Here is a 16,045-nt window from a genome sequence, read left to right as displayed (position 1 = left end):
ACAAAAAGACCATAATATGTGTAAAATTTCTCCCAGGTAATAGCTAATTCAGTAAGGCTAAGACTTCACATTAACACCTGGGAGAGGTGGGCAGGCTCTGTCCACTGGTTTTAAAAGCAAGGGGTCACCTCAGGCCTGGAGTTATATGCTATTTAACACTGGAGTGCTGTCTCAGTGGCTAAGAGCGCTTGCTGCTCTTCCAGAGGACCAGGGTTTGATCCCAGCACCCACGTCAGGCTGTTTACTCCAGTCCAGGGGTCTGTTGGCCACCGCAGGCCTCAGAAGGGACCAGGCACTTACCTGGTAGACAGGCGTGCATGCAAGCAAAATACCCACAGACACAAAGCAAAACTTAATGTTAAATGCTATTTAAGCCAACAAATTTTGGAGGACCCCTTTGACACCAGAAACAATAGAGGCTATTTCCATGCTTACAATTTAACAAAGACTGTCAAGTCACCCTGCTCATGGCTGAACCATCAACCATGTATTTAGGCTGCAAATGTAGGTTAGTGTAGAGTATTTGTCTGGTATGTCCCAAACCTCGTTTCTATCCCTGGCATCTAAAACAAACAAACAAACAAGCAAGCAAGCCAATCCTAACATTCTACCTTTCCTCCAAAGCAGGGTAGACATGAGAACCAGGAGTCCTGCCCCCGCTCCTCTAAGGCAGGCTCTTCCAGATTCACACTGATGCTGACTCTACCAGAGGGCCTTGTCCCTGTGACAGTCTGCCCACAGTAGATAATCTTCTGTGTTATACTCACAGTATCTCACAGTGTTGGCAGTCTTATAAAACAGCAGGTTGTGGGGTTGGGGATTTAGCTCAGTGGTAGAGCGCTTGCCTAGGAAGCGCAAGGCCCTGGGTTCGGTCCCCAGCTCCGAAAAAAAGAACCAAAAAAAAAAAAAAAAAAAAAAAAAAAAAAAAACCAGCAGGTTGTGTGAGATGAGAGCCAAGCACTCAAAGGTAATTTATTCAATATTTCTTTAACTGAAGACTACACATTAACCCAAAAAGGATAAGCAGGCTTGTTGTGTTCTTACATATGAAGAACATGCAAAACACTATCACCATAATAAACTTTTAATTTCCAGGTGAAGCAGGTGCCTACAATAGCTAGTAAGGCACTTCAAACAGGAAACTCTTGTAAAATAGCAAGAAGAATACAAAATAGGGTGGAGCCTTCACGAAAAAGCCGGAGCTCCCAGGATAAGAGCACTCTACCTCCCTGATAACGTCACAGCAGCAAAGTGCCCACAAAGGCTGGTCACCAATACTGATCCAAAGGACAGCCACCAAGTGTTTTAAACTAATTTATATGGGCTATTCTTATTCGGTGTCAAGAAAAACCCCAAGTCAGCACTCTATCCCTCTAAAGCAGTTCTAAGACATAACAGTAACAAGGATCCTGACTGATACTCTAGAAACCAACCATCATTCCTTCCTTCTTGATGCCTTTTTACTATAAACTACAATGCCCAAGGAGTTCCAACTTAAGGCTAGGCTAGGAGTATTCTCTTTGCAAGAGGCATGCTGAGGCGAGAACAAGTTAACACTCTTAAAGAACGCAAATCAGACTTTTAAAACAATTGTTGGCAGCTATGGTGTCAACAGTAGGATCTACTGAAGGAGGCAGAGGCAAGAGGAGCACGAGGTCAAGACCTCTGAGCTACAGAATTCCAGGATAACCCAGGCTACACAGAGAAATTCTGTCTAAAAACCAAAACTCAAAATTCAAATTCTGGTCAGAACAGAATCTCTGTTCTTTGGCAACTCCTATGCAGGGGCCCTTAAGGCCAGCTCCCTACAGTACCTACAGGTACACGATCGCCTCCACGGCTGTGGAGACGATCCCCAGAGAGTTTTGGCCACTGCTGAGAGACTAACCAGTACTCTACATCCAAAATAACAAAATTAAATAAAGTGTCACAAAATCTTAGGACTCTTCTCAGCCAAACACTGGGTGAAATGGTGAGCAGATGCCCGTATCCAAGAAAGACTGGATACAGGTCTACTACGTCCCCCAAATCTAGCACAGGGCCCTCGACCAAGCCCCTATTAAACCAGGAGCATCAAATCCCTGCTGTCCCTACTAGCCTGATTACTTCTAGAGCTATTTAAAGGGATACACACACACAAAAAATGCACCACTTTCATATTTTCTCACAAAAGTTCTATAAAGCATACAAGGGCCCATTTATGAAAACGGAGAAGTCAGTCTCTCAAAAGTAACACAAACTAATCTATTCACCTATAAAGAATGAATATATTTCTACACTTGATCTAGCCAAAAGGCCGAGAAGCGATGAGAATGAATATATTTCTAATTGGTTACATGTAAGTGGATTTTTCACCATGCAGTCTGGACTGACTGGAGTCAAATGAAATCTTATAAATAACCTAAAAAAAAAAAAAAAAAGGTACTTAAAACACGCAAACTGTCCCTAGCTGAAGGGAGACATCTAGAGGCTCCCAAAGCAAACACCAGACACAGAAGCTTACCTGAGATACAGAGATAACATCAACCTGATTCCTACCAAAGCCAGGACATTTAAATACAGGCAATGCTCTGGAGAGACCTAGGAGATTGGAGGAAAAGGAACCACACTGATTTCACGGGGGAAATTCACTGGTAAAGTAGTCACTGACTCGGCTGATCCAGAAAAACCTCTGACTCCTTGTCCGTAACTCTCGGCAGCTCAGATGCCCTCAGAGGTCAAATAGGAGGAGACTGGAGTGGGGTGGGTAAGAGACGAGCTACCTGGCTATGTGGAGACTACCTCCCAGAGGAAGTACAGGTGTCAGCCTTCTCTTCATCTTAAACCAGCTGATGTACTCACTCCCTCTGGCTGACTCTACTCGCATCCAAAGTTAGTTTTTCTTCAGGGAAGGAGGTTTGGCCGGCTGAGCTACAGCTGAAGCCCAGAGAGGAAGATGGAGGGTGAGGAGGGAAAAGTGAGAGGGGGGAGGAGGAGGAGAAAGAGCAAGAGGGAGGACAGTGGACTTGATGAAATGAGAGAACTGGATTACAATTATGAAACTTGTAAAGCCTTACCATAAAGATCAGGTCCATGAGAAGTAAAGACATTGTACAAAACAATGTTGAGAGGGGCAATCACCAACTTCCCATAATAATAACTGTCAATGACCACCACGGGCACCTGAAGCAGAGGGAAAAACAGCAGACGAAGTCCTCAGGACACTGGTGGGAAACTTGGGGATCAAAAAGAAAAAAAATGAGCCCCCTGATGCCTCCCTCCCCACAGCAGAAGCTGCTGAGAGCATGAGAGCAAAGCCAGACCAAAGGAGACTCACCAGGAAGAGAACCAGGGCCGCCAGGGACCAGAGGAAGAAACTCTTCCACCTGTGCTTCATGGCCAGCAAGTCAAAGGCGATGGGTAAACTGTTCAACAGAGAAACAAAGGGAGGCCCTGAGCACAGCACCAACTACTCAGGACAGAGCCATACACACACGCTGAGCAGAGAACAAAACGGCTGTCCCAAGATGTCTTCTAAAAGATAAGCTGGTCTTCCCTCGGACCCATCAGAGGGGACATGCCACAGATGGACAAGAAACCAGACACTGAACTGCCGGACAAACGACACTGACCTGTATGTTTTGGACATATGAGCTACATTCATTATAAATTCATGTACACTTGTTATCCTATGCCTCATAAACAAACACTGCCCTGTCCCTCTGTCCCTTCTGAAATTAACGAGGATTTTATTTTAGATAGATAGATAGATAGATAGATAGATAGATAGATAGATAGATAGATAGATAGATCGATCTTAACTTGTAAATGATTTACTGTGGGGTGTTCTGTAGGCACACGTCATGCCTTGTGTGTTGGGGGGGGGTCTATACACACACGTGTCATGGCATGTATGGAAGTCAGAGAGTAACACTGAGGAGTCAGTTCTGCCCTTCCACGTGTATGTTGACTCCAGGGATCAAACTCAGATCTTAGACTTGCACAGCAAGTGTCTTTACTGCTAAGCCAACTCTCCTTCAGCTACCTCACTTCACTCTCGGAGACAGGGTCAGCCACAGGTCCTGGAGTTCATCAATTCTGCTGGGCTAGCTGGCCCATGCTCTAGAACTTCATCTGTCTCCCCCGGCACAAGAATTACAGGAGCAGAAGCACCACATCACACCTGCCCTCAAAGTGGCTACGGGGGAGCGAACTGGAGGCCCAATCTCCAGAAACGCCTTTTACCTCATTAAGTCTGCTTTGTCAGTCGACATGCTGCTATCTTACACACTCTAGGCCAACACCCTACCACTGAGCTGTACCCCACAGGTAGGTACTTTTTTAAAACATGGAATACTATATTTAAAATAACCTCAGTAACAACCAGACTATTTTTTAGGATCTTTTATTTATGTACACAACTATACTGTAGCTGTCTTCAGACACACCAGAAGAGGGCAGCAGATCCCATTACAGATGGTTGTGAGCCACCATGTGGTTGCTGGGGATTGAACTCAGGACCTCTGGAAGAGCAGTCAGTGCTCTTAACTGCTGAGCCATCTCTCTAGCCCCAAGATCTATTTTTTTAATTACCTATATAATGTGTATTTATGTATGTGGGTGCTGGCACCTACAAAGCCCAGAGGAGGGTGGCAGAGCCCCTGGAACTGAGGTTATAGGCAGTTGTTAGCCATCCAACATGGATGCTGGGAACCAAACCCAGGCTCGCTCTTAATCACTGAGCCATCTCTCTAGGATAGTCAAGTTAAGTTAGCACAAACCAGAAGCAGTGGAAACAGAGGAGTAGGGGTGCAGGAGAGACGCCGCAGTGGGTTAGAGCATGAGCTGCTCTCCCAGAGGAGCCACATGGCAGCTCAGTTCCAGGGAATCTAACACATCTCTCTGGCCTCCAGGAATACTGCACACATGTGTGCACAGATAGGCATGTACCACTTGAACATACATTTTTTTTTTTTTTTAAGGAAGAGAAAGACAAAGAGAAACACTTCGATCCTGGGTGATGAGGAAAACGCACAGCACAGAATGGAGCAGTGTTGGAAACAGCAGCAAGCTTGGGATTCAAAGGAGGGAGGAGGACAAGAGTTTAACACGAGGCATGACTGAAACACATTGCATATGTGTATGAAAATATCACAGTGATGCTGATATGTATAATTCATCTGGGCTGGCAAAGCATGTGAAAAAGCAAGCAGAATCTGAAGGGCAAATTATTCCACATCTTAGTGTCTGTTTTATTATTTATAAAATACTAGTCTTACTGTATTTCCTTACAGAGTTCTGAGATTTAGAAATAAGGCTCTGCAAAGGGTTGGTAATGCTTGTAACACCTAGCATTCATCAGGACGCCAGCAGTCGTTCTCATTAGAATAAATCACATGGGTGAACAATACGCTTCTGTTCCCGTCTTTGTAAATCAACTCATTTCCTTTAACTCCAGATGATGCTGTGGCAATCTGTATCCAACATTAGGAATGACCAGATGCCCAGTGATACAGAGAAGAAGAACTTTGGTTTCTTACCCGAGAGCTGCACTGAACGGCCAGCCGAGGATTGCTCCAGCTGCTACTCCCAGCACAGCAATGGGTGTCTTGTCCATATACCATCCTGTCATAGCAACCAACGTGGTGTACATGCAGAAGCTGCTAGGAAGGAATGCTGCAGGGTAAAGGAGGAGAAAGAAACAAGAGCCTGAGATTAATGCTGACTTTAAAAACTTCACCTGCAGGACAAAATGCCAATAATTATGAACGTGTTTTGGAAAACACTCTATTAGAAACAAGCAGGAAGGCTGGAGACGTGGCTCAATTGCTAGAGTGCTTACGGTGCACAAAACCCTGGGTTCAAGTCCAAGGACCATGGTGACGCGCACCTATGACTCCAGCCCTCAGAAGGTAGAAGCAAGAAGATCAGAAGTACAAGGGCAGCCTTGGCTGTACAACAAGTCTGAGGCTACACGAGACCCTGTGCAGAAAGAAATATGGAGAGGAAAGGAAAGAATGGGCAGTCAGGAGACAGTGCTTTTCAAAAGACAAAACGCACTCATTTTTATTTTTTCGCACCTGTTTTTCGAGTGCACAAGGCTGTAACTTCCACAACACTACACATGCCATTCCTTTTCTGGCCTACACCTAAATGTAATGCTTACAAAAATCCAGTTTCCCCAGAAACCTCAGACTCATTTCCATGCAGTGAATGTGATCAAAAGACTCAGCACCTTTGCTGATGATATGTGATGTGATGCCCTGGTTCACCCCTGCACTCCTCAGACATTCCAGGAAGTCTTCTCAAGGCTCAGAGTCAGATTCTGACCTTAGCACAGCCCCTTGATTATCCTATTCACCATGACCTTGTCATGGTATGCCACAGTCTGAACGCACGCTAGGCCTCTGCAACAACAGTAACCTAACTCTTCCTAACAACTCTAGACAAAAATGTGGCTGTCACGCTTCAAAAGGACCATCCCTCAGGCAGAAAAGGCAGCTGATCCTAGCAGGAACCCCAGTGGATAGGCAGTGAGGCTTAAGACACTCAGCAAGGGTCCACTCCAAAGGCTCTATAGCAAAGCCTCTGCACGCGTGAGTGCCTCAACTGACACTGTAAGACTGAAGATGCTCGCAGGAAGTTCCTGCACATACAACTCTGGATTAGCAAAGTAAACAAACAAGCATTTACAAGTGAGATGCAACTTTCATGGGAAGATGATAAACGATGATGTCATGCTAGCTGCCAATATGGATCACAGAAGAACAGAAATATCTGAGGCGTCTGCTGACCGTGATGAAGCAGACAGTGACCACCCAGCATTCATGCTGTAAGAGCAGGTGCTTCCTTTCATCGATGCGCCTGTACAGAAGGTTGGTAAACCCACTACCCCTCGACTGTCGGTGCTTACCAGACGATGAGCAGAACATGCCTGTGCTGAGCACCAGGAAGGCCAGCATCATCCGGCTCACATGCAGCCCAAACTTCTTGCACACAGCCCTTGAAGAAAGATAAAGACCGTTAATAGTGTGGGCATTAAGAGACAGACATTGCAAAGAAGAAATGGAGGCCGATATGGGAAATAACACTAAGGACCTAATGTAAAATACAGAACTGTCTAGACTCCTTAAAAATTTCATGTGTACAAGACACCTGAGTCTCTTATGCTAACACCAAAAAGAGCTCCTTACTTAAGAGGATATGGGCTTAAAACTCATTAGGAATTTCATGTGTATAAGAAACAGCTTCTTACTCCTGGCACAGAAGAAGAGCTCCTCCTTCAAGACAAGCTCCATATTTAAAATTATGTCTACTACCAATAGGGAAATGGCATGATCTTGGTTTCAGGCAGTTACCAGCGGTGGCTAGATATATAATCTGCCATCTGTAAGGGGAGGGTAGTGGCCACACCTACATGAAGTTTCTGTGAGAATTAATACCAGAAAATCCTTAGTAAAGCACCTAGCACTTGTTCGGTAAGAGGACGTTCTCAGCACAGGTGATATAAAGGCAGAGAGGGAAGCCAGGTTGGTGGTGGAGCTCACCTTTAACCCAGCACTGGGGAGGCAGAGGCAGGCAGATCTCCCAGTCTGCGGCCAGCCTGGTCTACAGGGAGAATTCCAGGACAGCCAGAGCTACACAGAGAAATCTTGTCTGGAAAAACAAAAACAAAACAAATCAAAAGCAGAGAGGAATAGTATGAGGAGTTAAAGGCTTAAGCAGTGATGGGGGAAGAAGATGGCAGGGATGAAGAAGAGGAGGGGCAGAATAAGCAAAACTAGAAATGTGTGATAACTTGTGGAAACCTACTGCTGTGCAAGGTAATCAAAATATGTCCTATTCGTCAAAAAAAAAAAAAAAATAAGGTTTCAACAGAGGCATCTTGCATAAATAGACAATGTTGTTCCCAGAAACATGGATTATTACATGAAAATATCAACATCAGACATGGCACACTTCCCTATGAGTCACCAGTCAGGGAGGTCACAGGTCCCCAGAACAACCCATGCTATTTCCAGTAACCATATTCCCATCACGACTCGGTAACACCCTATTGCTGAAGGCACCATATACTTTGCAGGACTGAAATCGAGCTAGCACTAACCCGGAAATTGCCTCCCTGCCGGCTGGCATCCCTAGTGCTGGAAGGCGCTCTAGAGACAGCTGAAGGAGAAAGTCATCGATGGTCTTCTCCAGCAGTGGACCCTATATGCTGTGGTACAAACCTGCCAGGCAAGATGGGTCCACAGCGGCCAGAGGGGCATAACTGTTAGGAGTGAACCAAGCACTTTCTGACTGAATCTGAGTCCTCCTTCACAGGAGGAATCCATGCCTGATACTGTAAACCCAGCCAAAAGTCCACTGCTAGGAAGATCATGGGCTTTAGTGAGGAGTCTGGCTTTGCTACATAAACATGTCAAGCGCCTTCTGGGGCTGGAGAGACGATCCAATGGTTAAAAGCACAAGCTGCTATTCCAGAAGACCAGATTTCAATTACCAAGATCCACAACCATCCGTAACTCCAGTTCCTGGGAAATCCAGCACTCTTTTGGCCTCTCAGGGCACTAGGCACATGCAAAGTACACAGACATACATGAAATTAAAATTTCTATGCACATTAATTTTTAAACACCACGGCACAAAGCCACGAGGCCACCCTCCAGCCCCAACTCAGCACTATGAAGCACTTCTGTTTCTGATGCTGTTGATGGCTTTTGACCCCGAGTCTTCCAGCTCTTGGGAAGTCCTATTAGTCTCATGGTCCTTAGAGGTACTACTCTATTAGTTCCAGGTCGGTTTTAAGATGGTTTCTCTAATCTCTGGTGTTTTATACACTTTCCTTATTTACAGGTTAAAAAGCAAGGCTTACTCAGTCTATGGATTCAATTTTCACCGCCTCTGGAAAGCTGCCTTTTCTCATTCTCTGTATCGGATCAGGTGTAAATACCCTCTCCATCTTACTTCCTCTGTATTTCCTCATCTCTTCTTTATTGCTAGCAAACTTCTTCAAATTAATCTTTCACTTTATTACTCTATTTACTCGCAGTTTTAATCTGTTTAGGCTACCTACTGAGTTTTAAATATCAGTATTACATGAATTTTGCTGCAGCTGCATATACACACATGCACGCACCCTCTCCCTAGGGTCTCTCTCCATTTGTCCCACTGGCCTGGTCATTTCTGGAGGCTCTTGCTGTTCGTTATGGTTTCAGTTCCCTCTTCCACATCTCTACACGCAGTAAATACTGTCTTCACTTGATTAACTGCTAGTAAATCAAGGCTCACAGGCCAACCTTTAGACTGACTGCTGTTTCTGCTGGCTCCTCAGCGCCCTGTCTCTTTTTACAGTTCCTCTGGTCTGTGTGTGAGGAGCTCCCATCCTGGCCTCTTCGTTCTGTCTCTCGCCACCCTGGAGCCTGAGCCCAGAGCGCCGCACACGTGCAGACAGTGCTCTCCGCACAGCCACTTTTCCAGACTTACTTCCCACACTTTCTTGTGCGTTACAACTTCATCCCTGATGATTTTTTTTGTCATTTCGATTAAGAGTCCAATTCTCTAGAGAAATTTTTACATGACGTATGGGGCCTCCCTAACCCAGGACAACTTACCATGAATCCTCATCACGGGACTTAGGAGATGCCATGAGTAATTTGAGTTAAGGCCCAAATCCACACGAAAACCAATTTATGGGTAAATCTCCAGCAGAAACACTGGTTTTCTTTTTACTTTTGTTTTAGCCAGAGTCAAAGCCAAAAATTAATTTTAATCTGACACATCTAGCTATATAAAGAGTTTTTATAATGATCCTTAAGTCTGGGTATCTTTTTGTTTTTTTTAATTTCTGATTTTTAAAATGTTATTGGTTTTGGTTTTTTAATTTTTTTTAATTTCCTGTATATTGCACGTATGTCTGTGTGAGGGTGTCAGATCCCCTAGAACTGGAATTACAGACTGTTGTGAGCTGCCATGTGGGTGCAGGGAACTGAACCCTGGTCCTCTCAAAGAGCGGCTGGTGCGCTTTACTGGAGAGCCATCTCTCCAGCCCCACATCTGAGGATCTTTTAATATGTTAAGGCACTATTAAATGTAAATGGTTTTTAGGTGTTACATGTTTTAAAAGGCAGCTACTTTATTCTGGACTACTTAAATGCATTGGGTTCGATAATATTCAATAACTGAGGGCTACTTGATCTGAGGCAATGTGCCCAGGGCAAACAGGAGCAGAATCCTCCTGATGACAGTCTCTGTGAGCTCAACTCCAGGGGAGGAGGAACCATCCCGACACGGAGAGTCAAAAATAAGGCGCTACTAAACGCTACAAGGACCAGTACGGCATGTACCGAAAAGTACAATCAGCACATGCCAAGGGGAGCAGAGGCTGGTTCTCCTCCTCGATTACGTTTCAGATGAGAAGGAGCCCTTCAGCCAGAACACCGGGAGAAGGAGGAGCCCTTCAGCCAGAACCGGGAGAAGGAGGAGCACTGCCTGAACTGGCACAGCATCCGTGCTGCTAGGGGCCCCTGGCACTTTTGGATGTAGAGTTTTGATACTTACTTATAAAAGTAAAGTTCACAAACACAGCTCACAAAAGCCAGGAGACATCTCAAAAAGTAGAATACAAGAATCTGAAAGAAACCCAGAGTTAAGAAACCGAGGTCAGCAACAGGAGCCGGCAAGCTTATGTAGATGAAAAGGTCTCACTCAGCTGTTGTCAGTGAACTGTGCTATGAACTGGTACAAGCCTCTTCGAGAGCTGAGTTTATTGAGAACCACACGGAGTTTCCAATCCCCAGACTCAGTGTACCCACTTCTTCTACTAGAAGAGGGCTGGGAGCCTCCATTCATAAGCACACCGACTGCAGCAACTATTAATTTAGTAAAAGGAACAAAATGTCCAATTATAAGTCCTGCTACCTCTAATTTAGAGAGCGCTAACCAAGCGTGAACACTCTGGCTACACGATGAAGAGGCTGATCAGTGCTCTCATTTGTTGGTCTCCCTCTCCTCCCTCTCCCCTTCTAAGACAGGGTCTCACGCTGCAGTGCAGGCTAGTCTGAAACTCACTGTGGATCACAGGATGACCTCAAACCTATAGTAATCCCCTTGCCTCGGTCTTCCAAGTGCTAGGACTGTACACGTGAGCTACCTCATCTGGCTACAACAGCACAAAGCAAAAAGCCATAAAATTTTAACACTGAATATTTACAAAATGCATCAGCATTACAGCTCTGGAAACTTCGTGCATGTGGAAAGGTGGGGACTGAGGTGCTTAACTCCTGTCTCCTACGTGTCTGTAATACTGGTTAACCAGTTCTATCATAATGGCGAAAGATTAATAAGAATAACAATAAGGGTTGAATTGATGGCTTTTAAGGTTTACTTATTTTTACTTTATGAGTGTTTTGCCTGAGTTCACACCTGTGCGCCACTTTCATGCGGTGCCCAAGAAGGCCAGAAGAGGGCATCAGACCGCTGAAACTGCAGTTAGATGGTTGTGAAGCACTGTGTGGGTGCTGAGAAGTGAACCCACATCCTCTGGAAGAGCAGCTAGTGCTCCTGAGCCACCCCTCCAGTCCCTTGATCAGTTGTTATGCTACAGAGCACGGTATGTTAGGCACACTGAATCCTTCCAGCATAACTCCCCTTCCATACACAACAGGATAAAGGTAAGTAGCTGACACCACTACGAAGTGAGAGCCCATCTTAAGAGTAAATGAGAAACCTGATTTAAAAACAAGAGAAGGGGTTGGGGATTTAGCTCAGTGGTAGAGCGCTTGCCTAGCAAGCGCAAGGCCCTGGGTTCTGTCCCCAGCTCCGGAAAAAAAAAAAAAAAAAAAAAAAAAAACAAGAGAAGGTCAGAGAAGCAAACTGGAAGCTCTGTGCCTTTGCCTTCTTGTAAGAATCTGTCGAAATAAAATAAAGATAAAAGTATACTCCACTAAAAATAATAAAATAAAAGGAAGCAAAGGATGTGAAAGGGTAATTTACAGAAAGGGATATCTGAGTGACAAAAACATGAGGAATATTCCACCTGCTAATCCAGGGGATACATCCACAGTGGGAAGCAGCTCAGATACATGGGAAAGTCAGAGGTGACAAACAGGAAGGCTAGGCTTCAAGGCTACACAGACCAGAGCCAGGGCCTGGGTGTGGGGTCCCACTCGTGCATAGGACAGAGGAATTCACACACAGATCCAGAGCAGAGAATACTCCAAGGGAGTAGCAAGGGGGAAAGGCAGCCCAGAGTAGAGTGCCAAGCATTATACCCTGCCCTTCACCCACACCCCACCCTATCTCCAGCATTAGGAAGTAGGGTTCCGACTACAGCAGTGATTCTCAACCTTCCCAGCACTGCGACCTTTTTATATGGTTCCTTATGTTGTAGTGACCCTGAACCATAAAATTGTTTTCATTGCTACTTCATAACTATAATTTTGCTACTGTAATGAATCCTAATGTAAATGTCTAATATGGGATATCTGATATGCAGCCCCAAAGGTGTTGAGACCCACAGGCTGAGAGCCACTGCTCTACAAGCTACAAGTGGGTCCCTATCAACTCAGGCTGGCAGAGCTAACAGGGAAACGACTGAAGTAGGAATAATAACAGAAATCCTCCCTATGTATTCTTTTTTTTTTTTTCTTTTTTCTTTTTTTTCGGAGCTAGGGACCGAACCCAGGGCCTTGCGCTTGCTAGGCAAGTGCTCTACCACTGAGCTAAATCCCCAACCCCTCCCTATGTATTCTTTACATAGGGATTCTTTACATGTATCCCAGTTAGTTTTTATTACCAACTTGACATAGCCTAGCATGGCCTGGGAAGAAAACCTCCCTTGAAGAACTGCCTTACTCAAACTAGTTTGAGGCCAGACCTATGAAAGACTGTTTCAACTAGTGACTGATGTAGGAGAGCCCAGCCCACTACGGGCAGCACTATCCCTTAGCAAATAGACCTGGACTGTACAGAAAGCTAGCTAGAAAGGTATGGTGGCACACACTTTAATGCCAACACTAGGGAGGCCGAAACAGAGAGATCTTTGTGACTTTGGGACAAGCCTTGTCTACAAAAACAAGAAAGCCAGCTGATTAGGAGCCAGGGAGCACCCCTGTAAGCAGCATTTCTCCATGGTTTCTGTTTTACTCGGAGTGGGTTCCTGAGCTAACTTCCTTAATGACAGATTGTGACCTGGAAGTATAAGCCAAATATCCCCTTTTCCCTCCAAGTGGCTTTTATTCAGAATATATACACAGCCACAGGATGAAACTGGAGCATGTGCTGTTCACGTCACATACTCAGGTGACAGTGACAGAAGGGCTCTGGGAACAGCAAGTTCAATGCGAAGTGGCCACTCAACTAGAAACAGAAACTGTATGTGCTTCAAGCTGCTGGTTCTCCATTGAGTCCTCCCTCCATCTTATTTTTCCTTTAGCAAGTTCATAAGCAAAAGCAAAACCCACAAGGCCAGAAACATGATACCTGGTAGAGAGGGAGAAACAGTGACCTGCCACTTTCTGTGTGTTTCCCTCTGACCATTGTGAAAAAGTGCAACTGTAACCACACCTTCCTTCCAAAGACTTGTGGGGGGAGGGGGGAGGACATGAACAAACCCCACAGCACTAAATCCCGTTGGGTTGTACACAGATTTGGACTCCTCCTACTTCTCAGTCTCATTCAATCCACCCCACTCTCTCTCCATAATCAGATTAATTTAGATGAAAAATAATGCTGGCCTTTTTCTCATCCTTAGATCTCCAATCTACAAAGGCAGTTCCAGAGACACGGCTCAGTGGTTAAGTGTTTGGGCTGTTATTCCAGAGGATGAGAGTTCAATTCCCAGCTCCTATGTCAGGCAGCTGAGCAACCTGTAATTACAACTTCAAGGGTTCTGATCTCTGGACTCCACAGGCAGGAGGTGTGCACCCATATGAACGAACGAGCGCATGCGAACAGAAACACACACAAACACACACACACACACACACACACACACACACACACACACACACTTAAAAGTAACAGTTAAAAACCTCCCAGAACCAAGAGAACACACCATACCAGCAAGAAGACATGCTCTCAGGCATGGTGCCCATGTGAAAGCCAGGTGTGGATGGCCATGTGTAACCTCAGCATCAGGAGGCAGAGACAGACAGCTCTTAGGAGCTCAGTGACCATTCCTAGGTAAAGTGGAGATTCCAGTTTAGTGAGAGACCCTGTATCCGGGAATTAAGGTAGGGAGCAAAAGAGGAAGATACCTGGAATCTCCTCTGCTTCTGCACATGTGCACAGGCACATGTGCTCACACAGACCCGCAGAACTGCATGTGAGCACACACACACACATACACACGCCATGCATAACACAAACACCCATAACAAACACACAAAACACACAAACACATACAACATACACACCAAACACACACACATATATAACACACATGCGCATAACACAAACACACCAACCACACACACACATGCATAACACATACACACCAACCACACACACACACACACACACACACACACACACACACACCTCTTCCCAAATTTGACAAAAGGCATAAGCCTAAATATTCAAGTAACTTAGTGAACTCCAAACAAAACAAACTTAAAAAAAATTTTCATACCAAAACACACACTGTCAAAAACTTTAACCCTGAGCGTGGTCTTGAGCACTCTACTTACGTTTGACCTTCTTAAAATGCTACCCCATTGCCTTGTACTTTTCTCCTACTTTTCCCTCAAAGAACTGTAAGGCATGAAGGCAGACCAGGCTTGGCCACTGTTGCATCACGTAACACAATGTACACTAAATAAAAGCTGTTCTACTGGTGTAGGTGAATGACGACAGCACAAACAATGCTTCCGGAGAAGAGGCACGTCAGTGAGGTGCTCAGCAGGTTAAAGAGTGCTTTCTGCACAAGCCTGACAAACTCAGCTTGGTCCAAGACATTAAATCAGAAGAATAGAAGAGGAGAATGGAATCTAAGAGACTGTCCTCTGACCTCCACATGGCTCACAGACCCACATCCACACATGACCATACATACACAATTTAGAAGAGGAAAAAAGAAACCAGCTGGGTCCAACCGCCCACAGACACAGTAACCTGGGAAATGGGGGAGGAAGGGAGCACCTGAGTCTGCAGAACATGGCAAGACTCCATCTCAAAGAAGAAAATGAAAAGAGAAAAGAATGAACTCAGCCTCTTGGCCATCAACAGATTTTGTTCCCTTTTCAAACTGCCCCAAGACTTACCTCAAGATGGGTGTGAGTGCACCACCAGGTCAGCCAGCCCTTACCTTGTTAGTTTGCAGAATCCGTGCATGAAATGCAGCTGGCCAGGCATGCAGCAACAGGTAAGCGTAGGAGCGGATGGCATACACGGGGGAATATTCCCACGTCTGAAACCCCTTCCCGTAGATGAGGTAGTGTGTCTGAAAACAGAAACACATGTGTTATGCTAGCAAAGCCCCTTCAGAGGGCTTGCAGGTGAAGAGCCTGTGTTGAAATTGTTAAACACAAAATGACGAGCATTAACATCTGTAACTAATGAATAAGAAAAGAAGCACTGAGGCTGGAGAGATGGCTCAGAGGTTAAGAGCACTGACTGCTCTTCCAAAGGTCCTGAGTTCAATTCCCAGCAACCACACAAAGACTCACAACCACCTGTAGTGGGGTCTGATGCCCTCTTCTGACACACAAGTGTACATACAATAGAGTACTCATAAACATAAAATAAATAAAAATCTGAAAAGAAACACATGACCTCATATTTTTAAATCAAGAAGCTAAAATTTTACTGGATTTATTCTCTTAAAATAATGTTTAACCAAAACAGAGAAACTGTAACTTTTATTTTCCTTAAGTTATACGCAGGAAGCATCCTCTGTTTTTTTGATACGAACTGTGATCTGGTAACTTCCAAACTTTCTGTAATAGGAAGTCAGTAAAAAAAAAAAAAAAAGAAAGAAAAAAGAAAAACCATAAACAAACAAAAAGCTCAAGAAACAGCACTGCAAGTGGAGTATGAGTAACACTGTTGTCCTCGTGAAGGCCACGCT

At 44.9% G+C, this 16,045-nt stretch overlaps 1 protein-coding gene across 6 annotated transcripts in view; it reads right to left on the bottom strand.

Annotated features, from left to right (window-relative positions):
• Alg9 (ALG9, alpha-1,2-mannosyltransferase) overlaps positions 1 to 16,045 on the bottom strand; it is a 62,742-nt gene that overhangs the window by 43,770 nt on the left and 2,927 nt on the right. For 3 of the 6 annotated variants that reach the window (NM_001394348.1, XM_087563100.1, NM_001394349.1), the window contains 6 exon segments: positions 3,057 to 3,162; positions 3,317 to 3,404; positions 5,520 to 5,655; positions 6,893 to 6,981; positions 10,537 to 10,607; positions 15,284 to 15,418. In NM_001394348.1, coding sequence (NP_001381277.1) covers positions 3,057 to 3,162; positions 3,317 to 3,404; positions 5,520 to 5,655; positions 6,893 to 6,981; positions 10,537 to 10,607; positions 15,284 to 15,418 — 625 coding nt within the window. 6 annotated transcript variants of the gene reach the window in all.

This window comes from Rattus norvegicus, chromosome 8, assembly GCF_021556685.1.
Source record: "Rattus norvegicus strain SHRSP/BbbUtx chromosome 8, alternate assembly SHRSP_T2T, whole genome shotgun sequence".
Classification (NCBI taxonomy): Eukaryota; Metazoa; Chordata; class Mammalia; order Rodentia; family Muridae; genus Rattus; species Rattus norvegicus.
The sequence above is the reverse complement of the archived record's forward strand: the minus strand, read 5'-3'. Positions and strand labels throughout refer to the sequence as shown.